The sequence below is a fragment of the Zeus faber genome, assembly GCF_960531495.2.
Source record: "Zeus faber genome assembly, chromosome: 4".
In the NCBI taxonomy this organism is placed as follows: domain Eukaryota; kingdom Metazoa; phylum Chordata; class Actinopteri; order Zeiformes; family Zeidae; genus Zeus; species Zeus faber.
The window spans coordinates 23,446,270-23,462,324 of NC_137191.1; the positions used below are offsets into that span (position 1 = coordinate 23,446,270).

Here is a 16,055-nt window from a genome sequence, read left to right on the forward strand (position 1 = left end):
TACAGTTCTCATTACATTAATTTTATGACCTTACCCGAATCAAGCTGAATCTTACTATGGCAGATGTGATTTTTTTCCCCACATATTCATTATATTGTGCCTTTGCATTTGCTGGAACAGTAAATTGATTTTAATGTGAAAAAGCAGGCAAACATATACAGACGTTCAAAAAGTAATTTTAGCGGTTATAGGCAAAATAAACAGTGGATTTCGATAAACATGGTCCAATATTAATGTAGAATACGATTTTTTTTAGACAAAGCTTTTCTACCATTGTGACACATCCCTGTCAGTCTGTACCATCAAATGAATCAATAAAGAGGTATTTAGTGACAGGAAAGCACCTTTATTCTGCAATAATCCATTCTGGGGATTTTTATTTATTTATTTACAACAAATGCAGATCATTCATCGAGCAGAAATATCGTATCCATTTATCTTGTCCATATTATCTCAAAGATCTCATACACCGCTACGACACAGATCTTGAAAAACAGGAGACAGACGAGTACAAGACAAACAAGTAAAAAAAGCAATAAACATATGTACATGAATAAAATCTTCTTTACAACGTTATCCAATAAAGCTCCATGCCTGGGGGGTGCGAATGGAGAGAAATGGAAATATGGAAATACACAGCTGGAAGGTATGAATACTGTGATTTCATACAGTCATCCCGGGAGCTCTGACAGAGATCCCGATCAACGCGGTGATTAAAAGTAAAAGCCAAATTATATTTCCCATAAAATGCGGCGAGTGTGCCGTCCTGCTGCACTCCGTTTTGCATGACCATGAGTCATCTCAAACGGCTACACTCAGTTATTGAAAAACAAAGAAATTGGGAAGCCATCTTGGGGCATAGACCATGTGGCTCCAAGACTGAGGGCGAGGGAGGTGGTGTCACATTCAGATGCTGGAGGTGGAGAGAATGTCCTCCACCAGGTGCTTGTAGACCCAGGCGTCTCCCTTCAGCCGCTGGCGTCGGACCGCCACCACCTCGGGCCGCTGCAGCACGCACACCTCCAGCTCGAACGCCATGGTCACCTTGCCGAAGTCGCCCCGCGTTCGGCACTTGAGGGTGTACCTGGGGTCAAGCGGTGAGCGTTAGATACGTGGATTGGGATTTCAGCTGTAAATACATTTACAAATACAGTGGAACCTAGCATTATGAGTGTACCAGTCAACGAGTAATTTGTTCTACGAGCCGAGGCTCGTGTGAATTTCTGTCTTGTTTTATGAGTGGAAATCCACATTAAGAGCGAGGTTCATACAGCGAGGCCACCGCTCGCTCAGTTCACGTGGATATCTCGTTGTGGATGCATCCCTATTGTGTTTTCCCAGTGTTTTTCTTTTAGTTTTGTGCGTTTTTTGCTATTATTTTATAATGAGTTGTGTTAAGCCATGGCTCCTAAGGTTAGTGCAAAGAACAGTTCTGAGAGGAAGAAAAAGCTAATCAGGTAGAATTGAAGAAGGAAATCATTGATAAACATGAGAAAGGAACGTGTGTAGTGGAACTAGCCGTTAATACAATCCTCCTCCTCGCTCCATTGCCTGCTTGAGGACAAATTGTCGCATCTTTAAGGTAATTAAATTAATAAAACCGGTTTACATTATTTCTTTTGCATTCTCTAACTGTATTGTGTTTTTATAATTGTCATTAGTCTTGTAACTACACCTTTTCTGTTTTAAAACCCATAAAAATGATTTTTGGGTGTTTTTGGGGACTCGGACCGGATTAATTGTATTTCAATTAATTTCAATGGGGAAAATTCATTTGTAAAACAAGCATATCGTAAAATGAGCTTGGTCATGGAACGAATAAAACTTCCACTGTACATGCTTTTCTGACGAATAATTTTGGGGATATATTTCAAGAATGATGATTGTTGCTTTCATATGATATTAACACACAAGCAATATCGTGTATTCAGACATTTAACTATATTGCGATATTACGGTAACTAGTGGTTTAAAAGTAAAATGTTTAACTTAAAAATATATGTATTTGTCAATTACATCTATTTACTTTACCCTTCTTTTAGTTCGATTTTTGCCTTACTTAAGGCTGGATGATAACAAAATCTAAAATCCCAATACTTTATGAGAAATACCCCCATCTCGAAAATTAGGTGATATTATGGAGATATTTATTCAAAAGCAATATGCTGTATTCAGACATAACAAAATTGGGATTATATGATCCCAGACGATATCTATACCTGTATCACAATTTTATATGTATCAAAGGACATATCAATATGTATCAATCAAAGAACTGACACTTCCATCAGAAATGTGGTGCTTACATTAACAATCAAACTTAAGTAACTAAACTTAAAGTTTGTTTCATTCAAACCAACATTATATTGTATGTGACTGTTTGCTGAATTGTTTTGGTCACACTGGGTCATGTCGGAAAGGTTCTGTGAATACAGACTCTCCTATGGGGTGATTTATTTTAGCAATAAATAGACACAGTGAGAGTGAGCCCTCCTTGGGTGGTCTCTCACCCTTTCTGTGTGAAGTCGATGTGCTTCTCCGGGAGGATGGAGAGGATCTGGTTCAGGACCTGATCCGGGTTGGTCTGACTGGTCAGAGTCACATTGTACTGGGCCTAGAGGAAGATACGCTCATCAGGAACATTTCTAGTGTCTAACATCATGAAATCCTACACTAATCATTCTCAACCACTGTGTGTGTGTGTGTGTGTGTGTGTGTGTGTGTGTGTGTGTGTGTGTGTGTACCTTGATCCTGCGCGGGCCGTCTCGCAGGCCTCTCTTCTTGCTGGGGGTGAGCATGGTGATGACCTTGTCGAGGCCTCGCTCCAGAGAACCGAACACCTTCCCCGCTCTCTTCTTCTGCCCGCTGTCCCCCGTGCCGGCCATGTCCAAAGAGCGAGACCTGTGGAACCGACGGGACCAAGTTACGCCCTGGCGGCAACCTATTTAGCTGGTTCACTCGGGCGTATGTGGGCGTGGGCGTAAAATGTGTTAAAAATAAAAAAATGGGCCATTTCTTCTCGCTGCCTATCATCCCTTGAGTCACAATCAAAATCGTTCATTTGGCATTTTCCAAATTTCCGAAATATCAACACTGTTAGAAGTTTCTTCTCCCTACGGCCCCTATTCCTACTTGCACTCAAAGCTGTACATCTACCAGTTATGTTCCATATTGGCGTCATGTGGGAATGGGAACCGGTGTCCATGTTCCATAAATAAAACACTTTCGAAGTAGTATAATTTCCAGCAAATTGCCAGCACGGCCGTGAACGTGAGAAACATTTCATTGTATGTGGGAAACTGAAAGTAAAACATAAAATGTCCAGTCCCTATGGAGACAGGTCTAAATTCTTATGATGTATACAATTTTATATGTTTTCTTCTTTAAAATGCCCCTCAGACACTTGACGTGTATTTTACAGTTAGGGGTGCTGTGCGACCGTGTGGGGACATCGGGCACAAGCACTTGGCTTGACCACGGCGCTGGGGAGGGAGGGAGAGGACAGCAAGCGGTAGAACGGGTGGAGAACGTTCCTTCTCCGGAGGCAGAGAGTGTAGGGCAGGTTGAAAAGGATCACACTGGTTTAATAACACTGGATTTGTTTAATGGCCCTCACTCAGCAGAGGGAAGAGTCTACGGGGCGGGGAGACAGGGTCTAAATAACGATTCTGTTGCCTCTCACGCGAGCATTACATTACGTATCTGTAACAGTCATCTTAGTGGGAACAGACACCACACAAAACTTTTCCAAACAGACAAACAGAAGACCTATTTGAGTGAGCAAGTGGCCGAAAAAATGATGTTATCAAAATTGTAAATAAAACATTTTTCTTTCCCCGAAGGTGTGTCTTAAGTCTTTTCCCATCCTCCATCACTCCGTCCTTACCGTCTCTCAGGACTGAAGGCCAGGATCTGGATCTCCAAGGCCTCCTTCTCCACGGCCTTCTTCCTACTCAGCTCCTTAGAGGCACTGCCACTACCTGCGATACAGACACACATCCCAAGTCTGAGAAATAAAGGCAAATCTTTAAATGCATTGGACATAAAGTCTTTGGTGTACACAAAAAAAGTGTGCACACATACACAGGCTGAGATAGGCGCGCACGCACGCACACACGCACGCACGCACGCACGCACGCACGCACGCACGCACGCACGCACACGAACACACGAGAGAGAGAACACATGTCACTACAGCCCACGTGGGACATGGAGCAGAGGAAAGAGACAACTACACCTGTCATGGCACATGCCTAGGGACACACACGCGCACGTCAGAGGCTTAGAGATTCTAGGAGGTCTCAGGAAACCAAGTCACATTTCATTGTTTTAAAACGCTGACCAGGTTACTGGAGCTGAGTTCTCACATTTTCAAGTAATAAAGACTTTATATTCAAACTCTATCCTCATTTTCCGATAAGTGCAATGAAATTAGCCCCCTGATTATAACCTGAAATTGTGTGTGACGTGGTTTGTATGCGTGTGCTTCGGACGGACTGATGACAGCTAAATGGAACCCAAGTGGCTTTCGGAATAAAACAGGACCGAATAAATGGATTTGTTAATGGCAGACAATTTATTTGTAAATGTGTGTCATGTGGATGTGGCACTTATGATTATGAGAAGAGAAAATAAAGAGGGAGAGCGCGAGGGGCAGTTGGCTGGAGAAATTCATCAAGCAGTTGAAGGGTGCACTCGTTGGCAACAAACACTTCATAAAAGGAAGTAACAGAGGGATGCCAATTATATCATTATTTAGATTCTGAGATAACAATTGGCAAATGGTGAATTAATATCAAAGTTCACTGCATTTTTTGTTTGCTTTTGTAATACTGGACTGTGGAGATCAACTGTACGGTTCCTCCAAAGACCACAGTGTGTTCCATTACAGACTCGCGTATAATATCAACTGAAAGGCAGAGATCGAGTGACAAACACTGATATAAATATCAATTCAGGACAATGAATCTCACTATGAATCTCTAAGGAATCTGAGTAAGCTCACATATCTCCTGTGCTGTAGGTCAGGGTTCATTCTGGCATTACAAAATTAAATTCAAGGACTTAAGTAATTTTTTTTTTTTTTTTTTTTTTTACATTTTCAAGACTTCATGCAAAACAAATTATACATTTTCAATATGATCTTTTTTAATTAAAATATAATATTAGTCTCATTGTCTATTATATCTATATCCCTATTATTAATCTCATTGTCATCTACTATTATAAGTGTATTTCCCACCATGCTGGATTAAATTTACCTGGGACAATCTGTCGTAAAAGCGATTCTGTAAAAACAAAGAAATAAATAAAAAGTTTTTTTTAAATTACGTGACAATTTGGATAACTAAACCAATGGGAATATAACAGGTTTTCAATTAACGTATTTTTTTTCCCCCCCAAGGACTTTTCAAGCACTTTAAGCATAAAAGGGGCTTTCAAGGTATTCCAGGACTCGAATTTCTGAGGTTGAAATTCAAGCACTTCCAGGACCTGGTAGGAGCCCTGGGAGGTGTGAATGAATGAAAATCTCCCTTACCTTTCGGCGTGACTGTTTTGGCAACCCTGGTGTTGGCGATTTGAGTGGGCGTGGTCAGCACGTTCTTGTTGTTGCTGCGCCCGTTCTTCTTGTTGCTTGCAGGAGTTGGAGGAGCAGGCAGAGCAAATATCTCAAGGTCTTTGTCCAGCACAGCGATGTTCTCCTTGTTCTCGTTGGTCCGCCCTTTTTCCCGCCTCTCCTGGCGGTGGTGTGGCGTGATGCCCTCCTTCTCTGGGGTTGGGCCGCGGACCCGCCAGTTCTCCACGGGGTAAGACGGGGGAATCTTAGAAAAGACAGTCGTCAGTTGGCTGATGAGACAATATTTTATGCAGTGCTAATGGGAGTCACTCACTTATATTAACAAAACACAATCTCTGTACATACCATGACTGGAAGATGTGTCGATATAATATCAACATTGCGATATGAGACTAGATAGTGTGGGATTTTGGTTATCGTAATATAGTTACATTTTTCTTGAAGGGCGTATTACAATGTTCTGAGCTTCATAGACTGTTCTAGATGTTCTATTCAACGCCTTTATCTGCTTGGACATAATATCCACATTACTAATGATTGATCACACAGCAGCACCAACAACCACCGATAAAATCGATATTTAGCTGTTCGTTCAAAATGACATGAATTTTGATTTTGGGGATATCGCCCAGCCCTACTACATACCATGTCCTTGTGGGTGGGGTTTGCCGCTCCATCTGGACGCCCTCTGCCCCCCTGGGGGGTCCGCTGTCGGACCGGGACCCAGGGGCCGTCGTCGTCATAGTCGGAGCATAAGTCCACCGAGCCCATAAGAACAGCGTCCTCGTCCTCGCTGTAATGAAGGACTTGCTTGGACTGGAGACAAAGAGCCACATTAAAAACAAAGAAATAAAATCTATTTGACCGTAATAGCTCCAGGCGGGAGTTGCAGTCCCAGGACCGACCTGCGGTCCCTGGTGTAGAGGGGATCGGACGGGGGTGTCGCAGAGCAGCTGGTCGGGACGCAGGCGGACGGGCTTCCCTCTCTGCTTCTTGTAGAGCAGCAGCAGGTAGGTGGCTGTGGTTTGATCGTAACGCCACTGCACACACCACCACGAGCAAAGAGAACGTCAACACACACAAAATTACAAGACTCTATAGTTTAGGAAGTTGCAAGCTGGAACACATACTGCAGATACACACCTCCTTGACGAGCTGGGTGGCGCTCTTTCTGGAGCACTTCATGTTGACGGCCATCTCGGTGATACAGTCGTCGTCTATGTGACCGAGCTGCGGGAAATCACAGACACAACACGGGTTGAGGCACATGTATATGCGTAATAGAAGTAGGGTTCTGAGTGAGTAAACACAAGCAGACATTAGGGCTAAGTATGTTAATGTAAAAAAAATTCCGAAAGAGCGTAGTGTCCATTTTGAATATGAAATACTCTCATTGTGAAAGAAATTAGCAAGTTTGTACTATTTCTTTCCTCCAAAAAAACTTGAGCCTCAGTCCTGTATGACATTTATTGCATTCCAAGGTGTTTAATCTGACAATGGCAGTGTTTTTCCTTCTTCGGGTAGATAGAAGGTTTACCCGCCACAATGCCGATATGCATTTTGTTTCATTTGTGTGTGTACCGGCTGCTTGGTGTGCCACTCCACAGGGCTGTTGTAGTCCTTCATCATCCAGGGATGATCTAGCAGCTGCCGAACTGTAACACGGCGCTTTGGCTCCACCTACAGCTCACAGTGTGAAAGGACAACTGGGAGTGTTGAGCAGGGTCAATACAGATCATCACAGTAACATTGAAAATACTAGAAATATCTGTTAAATATTATATTAAAATCCCCACATTGAACTATTCAATTGAATAATATAAAAAAAATATATATGTTCTTCCAAATAAAACGTATAATATTTCAGACCAGATAATGTGAGAATCTGACAAAATTGTCTCTCGCGATATGGCCTGAAGGATAATAAATAGAACATAGAACTGTTCAATCAGCACAAATGTGAATATGCTGAAACTAATAGAGAACAATACATTAAGAGGCTTTGCGAGCAAATAAAATGAATGAGTGTCTTCAGCGGAATCACAGTCCCAAAAGGAACTACCACAAAAAACATTACCGAGTACAAAATCAAAGCGGCAGCAGTCAGATGAAGGTATTAATAACACTAACAAACATAAATGAACTGAAATAGAAATGGGAATAAGTTCACCTGCATCATCTGGTTGAGGAGGAGGACGGTGCCCGGAGAGAGCCAGGGCGGGTTGTCGTACTGACCTCTCTAAGCACAGACACCACATACCTCAGTTAGACATGTGATCACAACACACAGATACACACTTCTTAACGATAGAACGATTTGATCCTGAGGTTTTAGCAAGGGTGGTTTTGAAGACTTTTAAATAGTCAACAGCTACTATAAATCATTTGTAGATTAAATTGAGGATGAAGGAGGAATGTTGTGCATGACAGCTCATGTAGTCAGATTTTTCCTCTGTTTTCCCAAAAAGGCAAATAGGGCAATTCTAGAGAGTACAAAAAGAGGAAGACTCCAACCATAATCTTTCTGTAAAGGATCATGCAGTTGTCATCATCAAACGGAAGGTATCCACAGAGGAGGGCGAAGAGCAGCACTCCCATGCTCCACACATCAGCCTGCAGGACGGACGCACAGAAGAGGCCTTCAAATGTAAATAATCAGCGGCTCATCTGCGGCTCATCTGCTACCCGCTCCTATTTCTTAATGAGATCTATTGTGGATCTGAAGACAAAACCAGCTGGGCTTTCTCAAACTCAAAAAGGGGACCAAAAGCGGTGTGAAATTGGTGTGAATGCCAGGCAAATACTGAGAAGTGTGGCCCTGAATTGACATCCCCAGTACATGTGCAGTCGGCAAACACTCGATCATCAATCAATCTACTCATCTCTATCAGTTCCAGTGGTCTCTCTCTCTCACCTCCGAACCAATGTAGGCTCTCCCCTGGATGAGTTCTGGGGCAGCATAGGCGGGGCTCCCGCAGCACGTCATCAACTCATAACCCAGACCGCCCTGGTGAGAGAGGCTTGAATATTGTTTCTTACATATGAATTCTTATTGTACATTTATTTCCTGGCACACTGACATACAATCCCTGATAGTCAATTACAGAACCTAACCGCCCCCCACAGACATTGTTTGATTCCATTCAAAGAAAAGTGGCAACTGAGCACTTCTTCCGACATCTTGGCATCCCCACACTGATACATAGTAAGCCCTAAAGGGCCGGTTAGTACCTTGGGTTTGGCGCAAAGACCAAAGTCTATGAGCTTAAGGTTGCGGTCCTCATCGATCAGCAGGTTCTCCTAAAAGCAAGAGAGGAGCGTGATCAGAAAACATGAAGACACACTGGGTGTGTAGGCGGGTGTGTGAGGGCAGTAAAGACAACAAGACATACGCAAACATGGTACAGTCAGTGCATGATTCAGCCTTTATTTTGTCTCCATTATGTTCATTCTGTCCGCCCTATGTTTTCATGGCCAAAATCAAATACATCAATTAAATTGTTACCGGTTTGAGGTCCCTGTGTGCATAGCCCTGGCTGTGGACGTAGGCCAGTGCAGAGACAATCTGTCTGAAAAAGACCCTGGTCTCTTCTTCTGAGAGACGGTCCTTCGCTATGATGTAGTCGAAAAGCTCCCCACCTGGACAGTACTAGGGAGAGAGAAGGCAATGCTCAGCACTAAAGCGAACAAGCCGTTACAACATTGAAATAACCCCCTGTCCAATTGCTGGTTCCATTTTTTGCATCCGTGATTACCTCCAGGACCATGTATATCCTGGACGAGGTCTCGATGACGTGGTAGAGCCGACAGACGTGCTGATGGCTCAGGTTCTTCATGGCGTCAATCTCCAACTTTACACGAGGCAGGTCATCCTGAATCGGACAGTCAGAGACGGAAGGAGAATAAGAAACAATAGAACTATTGATACCACTTTTCCCAGGCAACGTCAGGAAGACGATCTGTAGACTCTCTCTGGAACTTACCCCTAGTTCCTTTTTGTCTATAATTTTGATGGCGACCTTCTCTCCCGTCAGTATGTGTTGCCCTAGCTTCACCTTAGCAAAGCCCCCTGAAAGAAGACATGCAAAGACCCATCACTCAGACTCAAACTTCAGCTCAGGTTTAGACAAAAAGTTCCGAAATTAAAAAGGCACATACCTGAGCCAATAGTCTCGTAGACCTCATAGTATTTGTAAAGCTCGTCCACTCCACGATCTGACCTTTCCACCGGCATTGTCCTCCAGGGTGTCTGCTTTTCTATTTAATCGGAGTGAAATAACACTTGAACTACATTTAAGAGAGATTTTTGGACAAACCATCTCTCTGGCATTTAATTCACATCATAGGTAAGTTTATTTGGTGCAGGGAAGGGGGTCAGCATTAGGTAGAAACAGGGTAGGTTATGAACTAGACAATTCTATGAACTGTGAAGCTGAGAGAACTCACAAAAGTTTCCTTTGGGTCAGATACTAAGGCATGGTACTATAATAATAAAAAAAAATCTACAGAACCTCTTCAGTTAAGCAGAAGGATTTTATTGGATTGACGAAGGCAAGTATAAGGTTGGACATTACCTTTGGGTGTTTAACATCAGAAATGTTCACTCTTTGTTGCCTGACCAAATGTTTATGTTCAAATGAATATATAAATTCACTGATATAATATATTCCTTCCTTCATTCCATCCACCCTAAAGACTATTCAATGCCTAATATCCGTATAACGACGAGATTAACACATTCTAAGACTTTTCTCTCCCACCGCACGACAACAATAAAGACCCAAACGCGTTGACGTGTTGGTTTGTTTGTTTGATTGACCCACACAAACGACAACTCATGACCCGTAAACAACTTAACCGATTAAATAGCACATTTTAAACCCACCTCGAGGTGTTTTGGAAACTGAAAAATCGAAATCGCCGCGGAGGTTGTTCGCGTGTAATGACCGGTAAAGTCCGGGCGCCGGTCAGAAATGTGTCGAGCTGAATTTTGAATTTCCCACAGCTGCGCTGACTGGCTGTGGCTCTTCCGGCATTTCCGGAAGTACGTGTCTCCCCCCCCCCACGGGTAGGAAGCAGAGCGACGCCACCGCTCCGTGACGTTTCGTTCAAGGGAGTGACGTTGTGTGAAAACAATTTCGCCATCGGCAATATACATTTAATTTAGTAAATCGGGCGCTCTTGGCATAAGTTACAATAAAAAAATAAATAAATTACAAAATCAAAAAGATCTTCACTTGTGGGAAATACTACTACTATTTTTAAAATTAAGTTTACATTTGAAATGCAAAGATTTTTGCAATATATATATATATATATATATATATATATATATATATATATATATATATATGGTGCATCCCCGGGTGCGTCCACGAATGCTGCCCACTGCTCCTGGCTGTGGCCCCGGAGGAAGGACAAGCCAGGATGGGTTAAATGCAGAGGAGCCATTTCACCGGCCACCATCCAAAAGCATGTGCATGTGTGTGTGTGTGTGTGTGTGTGTGTGTGCAAGCATGTGTTGTAGTGTGGTGTGTGACAAATAAAGATTATTCTTCTTCTTCTTCTTCTTCTTCTATATATATATATATTGCGATTTTTGTATTTTTTTCCCATTTCGATTATTTTTTCATTTGATTTTATTACTCTACCTTCCTTGTTTTGCACAGCATATTGTGCTTGATATGAATACTGTTTCAAGGGGGACTTGAAAAAGGTGGGTTTAAAATGTCCTATTCAATCGGTTAATTTGTTTACGCTGTTTGGTGCATCACCGCCACCTACTCTCCATCCACCTACTCTCTCTCTCTCGGCCGTCCTCAGACGAGCTTCCGTCAGAGGCTCCAATCCTTCCGGTTCTCCATACACCCGGCCAGCTCCGAAGAGCTTTCAGCTCCCGCATCCTTCTTCAAGACGTCCACATACGTTAGCGCTGAACGTCCTCGCGATCGATGCCCGTGCGTTGGTTCCCATAGGACCGGCCTGCTGGCCGGGAGCTCCCGATGTCTGTGGCAGTGGCCGGCCAGCCTCATCCTCCTAGATGCTACCTTCTTGCTGAGCCTTGGCAGTTGCCCGTACAGGTCCTTGTTGGTAATGTGGATGTTCTGGTCCACATTCAGAGTGTGGAACAGCCGATTTCCCAGGATAGAAATAAATACATAAACAGATACTGTCTTCATCTACAAATTGTCATGGGTAAACAACGCCACCGTCTGCATTGTAAACGTAGTAATCAGTAGTAACATCACCATTTGAGAGCAAATCATTTTTTTGTGGCTTTTCGGGAAGACCCAATAAATGAAAAGTGCCAGTAAATACTTGCAAATGTCCTCCTGGACTCCGTAGGCACAGATCTGCATCGACTACGGACTACAGAGAGGCGTTTTTTTGTTTTTTTTTAATGGCTTCAAGAGAGGTATCTGTCCTCGACCGGCAAACCCGCGCAGTCTGTAATTAGAAAAGGTGAGAGGTGAGCGCGGGACCACCTGAACACACCCCAGAGTGCTCGTCCATTCCCTGAACGTGTAATCACTGCGAACAACGACTCTCACTGCAACAGTTGTTTGGTCCTGCTGCACGTGTTTTCTCTCTTTGGCTCTTTGGCTCAGTATCACGTATCTTTCCCCATCGACGGACCCCTCATCTTGGCGTCCATACTTTACCGACATTCTCCTTTGAAATGTTGTTAAGAGACGGAGCCCTCTTGACCTTCCAACATTGGAGAAAAAAGAAAATTGACATTTTTGAGCGGATTGGCGAGCAGCGACCGGGAGCTGAAGGGGAGTCTGAGTGATTGATTGATCAGTGTTGCTGATGTATTTCTCATGGTCGTGAGGGAAGCACCCGGTCGTTAGGGAACTAACCGGTGGTTAGGGAGTCTCCAGGTGTGGTGGGGATCACGGAACCCCTCATTAGGCTTTCGGGGGCAGCTGGACAGGAGGGGACACTGGGACATCAAACAAGCCACAGCTGCAGGAAGACAGAGAGCGAGAAACAGAGAAAGAGAGAGGGATGGGGGGATTGATGGATGGATGATGGGTGGATGGATGGATGGATGGATGGGTGGATGGATGATGATGGATGTATGGGTGGATGAATGGATGGATGGACAATGGATGATGGATGGATGGATGTGTTGGTGGATGGACGGACAACCGACAGGAGAAAGGAGCAAGAGGGAAATGGAAATGAAACGAGAGGAGAGGAGTGGAAACTATTGGAAGGGGAGCTGGAGGAGGGCAGACTGGGGAAAAACAGGGAAAATGTCAGATGGGGAAAAGTAAATAGAGAAGAAAGACCCGTGAAAGCTGAGCCATTTCTGAAGCAAGTGCATTTTTTTCTCTCCCTCCCTTTGTTCTTCTGCCATTCTGTCACTCGCCGTCTCCTGTCTCACATCATACATTCACACTTCACCACTTCGAAGCCTGATTTTAAAACATTTAGTCTATTAGGGCCCTTAAAGTCCCGGGCTTGTATGAAGTCATCATTTTACCGCCCATTATTAAATATTTTCAACATAGTGTAACACCATATACAACATATTGTAAAGCAAGGGGCGTCGACACGCCCTGTGTCTCTGCGCAAGGTCACGCTCTGGAAGAATGTGTAATAAAGCACTGGGAATTTTAGGCTCTGAAATGAATTTACCAAGACCTTAAAACTGACCTTGCATGTCTCAGTGATTCTCAACCTTTTTCATGTCAAGGACCCTTGATCAGATCCCATTTGATAAGATTTAGGCTCTGGGACACCACTCTGAGAAGATTTTTTTATCATTAGATATGATTTAGTCCAAACTTCCATACCCAGCATCTGTGCTGTATTTAGGGAGATAACAGTGAAAATAGGATTCAAAACAGTCATGACTGTTCATTCTCTAATGGCGCTAACGTCTTGTAAATAAAATAATGGTGACGTAAAACAATGAGTCATTTTTTATGGGGACCCCTGGAACCTCTCGAGGGACCCCTGGGTGGTCCCCGAACCCCATGTTGAAAACCACTGACCTCGATTACAAAGCCATTCTCAGGCTTTGACAGAAAGTTTTAATTGTATAACTACAGTATATTGCAGATTGTATAACTACAGTATATTGCAGATGAGGTGACAACACGTGTGTGTGTGTGTGTGTGTGTGTGTGTGTGTGTGTGTGTACGTGTGTGCGCGAGTGCGCGTGTGAGTGTGTGAAAAATCACGAGATCGGAGTCAACTTTCAACTTTTAAAACCTATATTTTCTAGTTTTTCTGCACACTGTAATTTCTCAATTTTACGTGGAAACTCCCTCAAATATGGAAAAGGCAAATTGAAACAAATGTTTTTAATTTGATCCGACGACTCGTTTCTTTACAACATACGTCGGTGCGTCTGTGCTCGTGTATGTATTTCTGTATTTATGCACATGAGGGGTCTGCGTCTGCATGCGAGTGTGTGGCTTTACAAGTGCGCCTGCATGTGGCTTGAGTTTGTGTTGTGCAGTAATTCTCGGCGCTTTGGATCAGCTCCGGTGTGTCTGGGCCCAGAGCACCGTGCGCCAAGCATTTCGCCCCCTGCCCCCCCCCCCCCCCTTCCCAGACGCACACAGAAACACAGTGAATGAAGAAGGGATGAAGGGGATGCATGTGGGCGTCGGCCCTTCCATCCGAAGGTCGACGGAGGTTCCTCGGATCGCAGGCCATCTGTCTCCCGCCCGCGGCGCTTTCATAGCCAGTCGTTCGATTTAACATCGTCAAATCGTCAAGACTCCGAGAGAAAGCATGAGATTCCTTGCCCCAAAAATTCCAATAAAACCCGTGAACAGTTCAACTGTCAATCAACTGAGTATAAAAAAAAAACCCTTCATATTCCACTTTATATTTAATTGAATATGCGACGCACTCCCGACCTCTTAATCTCGCACTGGTGAGCATCAACTCTATCTCATCCTCCCAACTTCCACCGAGTTATCTCTCCCCCAATGTGAAGGACAGGAAGGCCACGATCCTGAGTGGAAACACTATTCGATATCTACACCTCCTTGTTTTTCCTCCTCGCTCCCCGACAAGGAACAGTGGAAAGATCCGAAGCCAGCTACTCTCGCGTATTTACGGGGCTCAGAAAAAAAAAAAAAAAGACCTCTGCCCAGAACTAAAACATTCAGGCAGGGGGAATATATTGCCTCCATATGTGTTTAAACCTCCTCAAACCATTTACGTCCATACAAATATTGCCATTAGCTCGCTCGGCGAAGTGGGTCGGACGCCAAGCGGAGCATGTGGGACCGGGTCCGGGGGCCCCTGGTGCTCCGCCAGTGGATTTACGGTCACGTCTGAATCGATCGGATGGTCGCTCCGGTACGGCCGAGTCGTTACCAGAGCGATGTCCTTTGGATCCGAATCGCTCTTCTCTCTCTTTTTTTATTGCACGTGCATGTGAATGTGATGAATTTCATGGATTTCATGAAGTAGAAAAGCGGGTTTGGAGACATCCGCACCGACGTTCAAGGACTGCACTTCTTCAGCCCCCGCAGTGCGATAGGACGCAACCAGGATGGTGGTCATGGCCATGTCCCTTCCATCCGTCATGCCTCCTTTCCTCCCTCCTTTCCTCTCTCCTTTCCTCCCTCCTGCCTTCCATGCTTCCTTCCTTCCTTCCTTTCTTCCTTCCTTCCTTCCTTGCTTCGTTCTATCCTTCTTTCTTTCTTCCTTTCCTTCATTCCTTCCTGCCTTTCCTCCTTCTTCCTCCACTCTATCCTTATTTTCTTCCTTCCATCCTTCTTTACCTCCTCCCTTCTTTCTTTCTTTCTTTCTTTCTTTCTTTCTTTCTTTCTTTCTTTTTTACTTCTTCCCACCTTCTGTTTTTCAGTCTTCCATTCATCCTGCCTTCCCTCATTCTATCCTTCCCACATCACTCTTCTTTCTTTCCATCCTTCATTCCATGCTTTCTTCTTTCCTTCCTTCCTCCCTTCCTCCCCACCTTCCTTCCCTCCTTCATCCCATCCTTCCTTTTTATTCCAACCTTTTTTCTGTCTTTCATTCATCCTTCTTGCCTTCCTTCCTTCCTTCTCTAGTTCCTTGTTTCCATCCTTCCTTCATTCTATACTCCCTTCCATCACTCATTCATTCAATAATTCCTTCTTTTTTCCTTCCATCCCTCTCTCCTTCCTTAATTCCATCCTTCCTTCTTTTCTTTCTTCCATCCTTCACAGGATCCCCCCTGCATCCTCAGCCCCCGACTGTACCCCCTGTACACACATGACTGTGTGGCCAGGTCCAGCTCCATCACCATCATCAAGTTTGCTGATGATACCGTCGTGGTGGGCCTGATCACCGATGATGACAAGAAGGACAGCAGCCTCCTCCTGAACGTCCGCAAAACTAAGGAGCTAATTGTGGAGTTTAGGAGAGGATTACAACTGAGGACGCACGCGCTGTTGGTGATAAATAGGACTTCTGTCGACAGGGTGAGCAGCTTCAAGTACCCGGGAGTCCACATCACAGA

General features: G+C 44.1%; 1 protein-coding gene across 1 annotated transcript; it reads right to left on the reverse strand.

The window, feature by feature from the left end:
* Nucleotides 1–434: 434 nt before the first annotated feature.
* Nucleotides 435–10,579, reverse strand: melk (maternal embryonic leucine zipper kinase). The gene is made up of 18 exons (XM_079998473.1): nt 10,464–10,579; nt 9,737–9,835; nt 9,562–9,647; nt 9,334–9,450; nt 9,084–9,227; nt 8,810–8,878; nt 8,493–8,585; nt 8,093–8,191; nt 7,749–7,817; nt 7,160–7,258; nt 6,722–6,808; nt 6,484–6,618; nt 6,224–6,394; nt 5,540–5,822; nt 3,887–3,980; nt 2,745–2,901; nt 2,511–2,614; nt 435–1,084 (listed from the first exon to the last, which is right to left on the reverse strand). Exons 2-18 carry the CDS (start codon nt 9,810–9,812, stop codon nt 907–909), a joined length of 2,061 nt encoding a protein of 686 aa, XP_079854599.1. The 5' UTR covers nt 9,813–9,835; nt 10,464–10,579; the 3' UTR covers nt 435–906.
* Between the last annotated feature and the right edge of the window lie 5,476 nt (nt 10,580–16,055).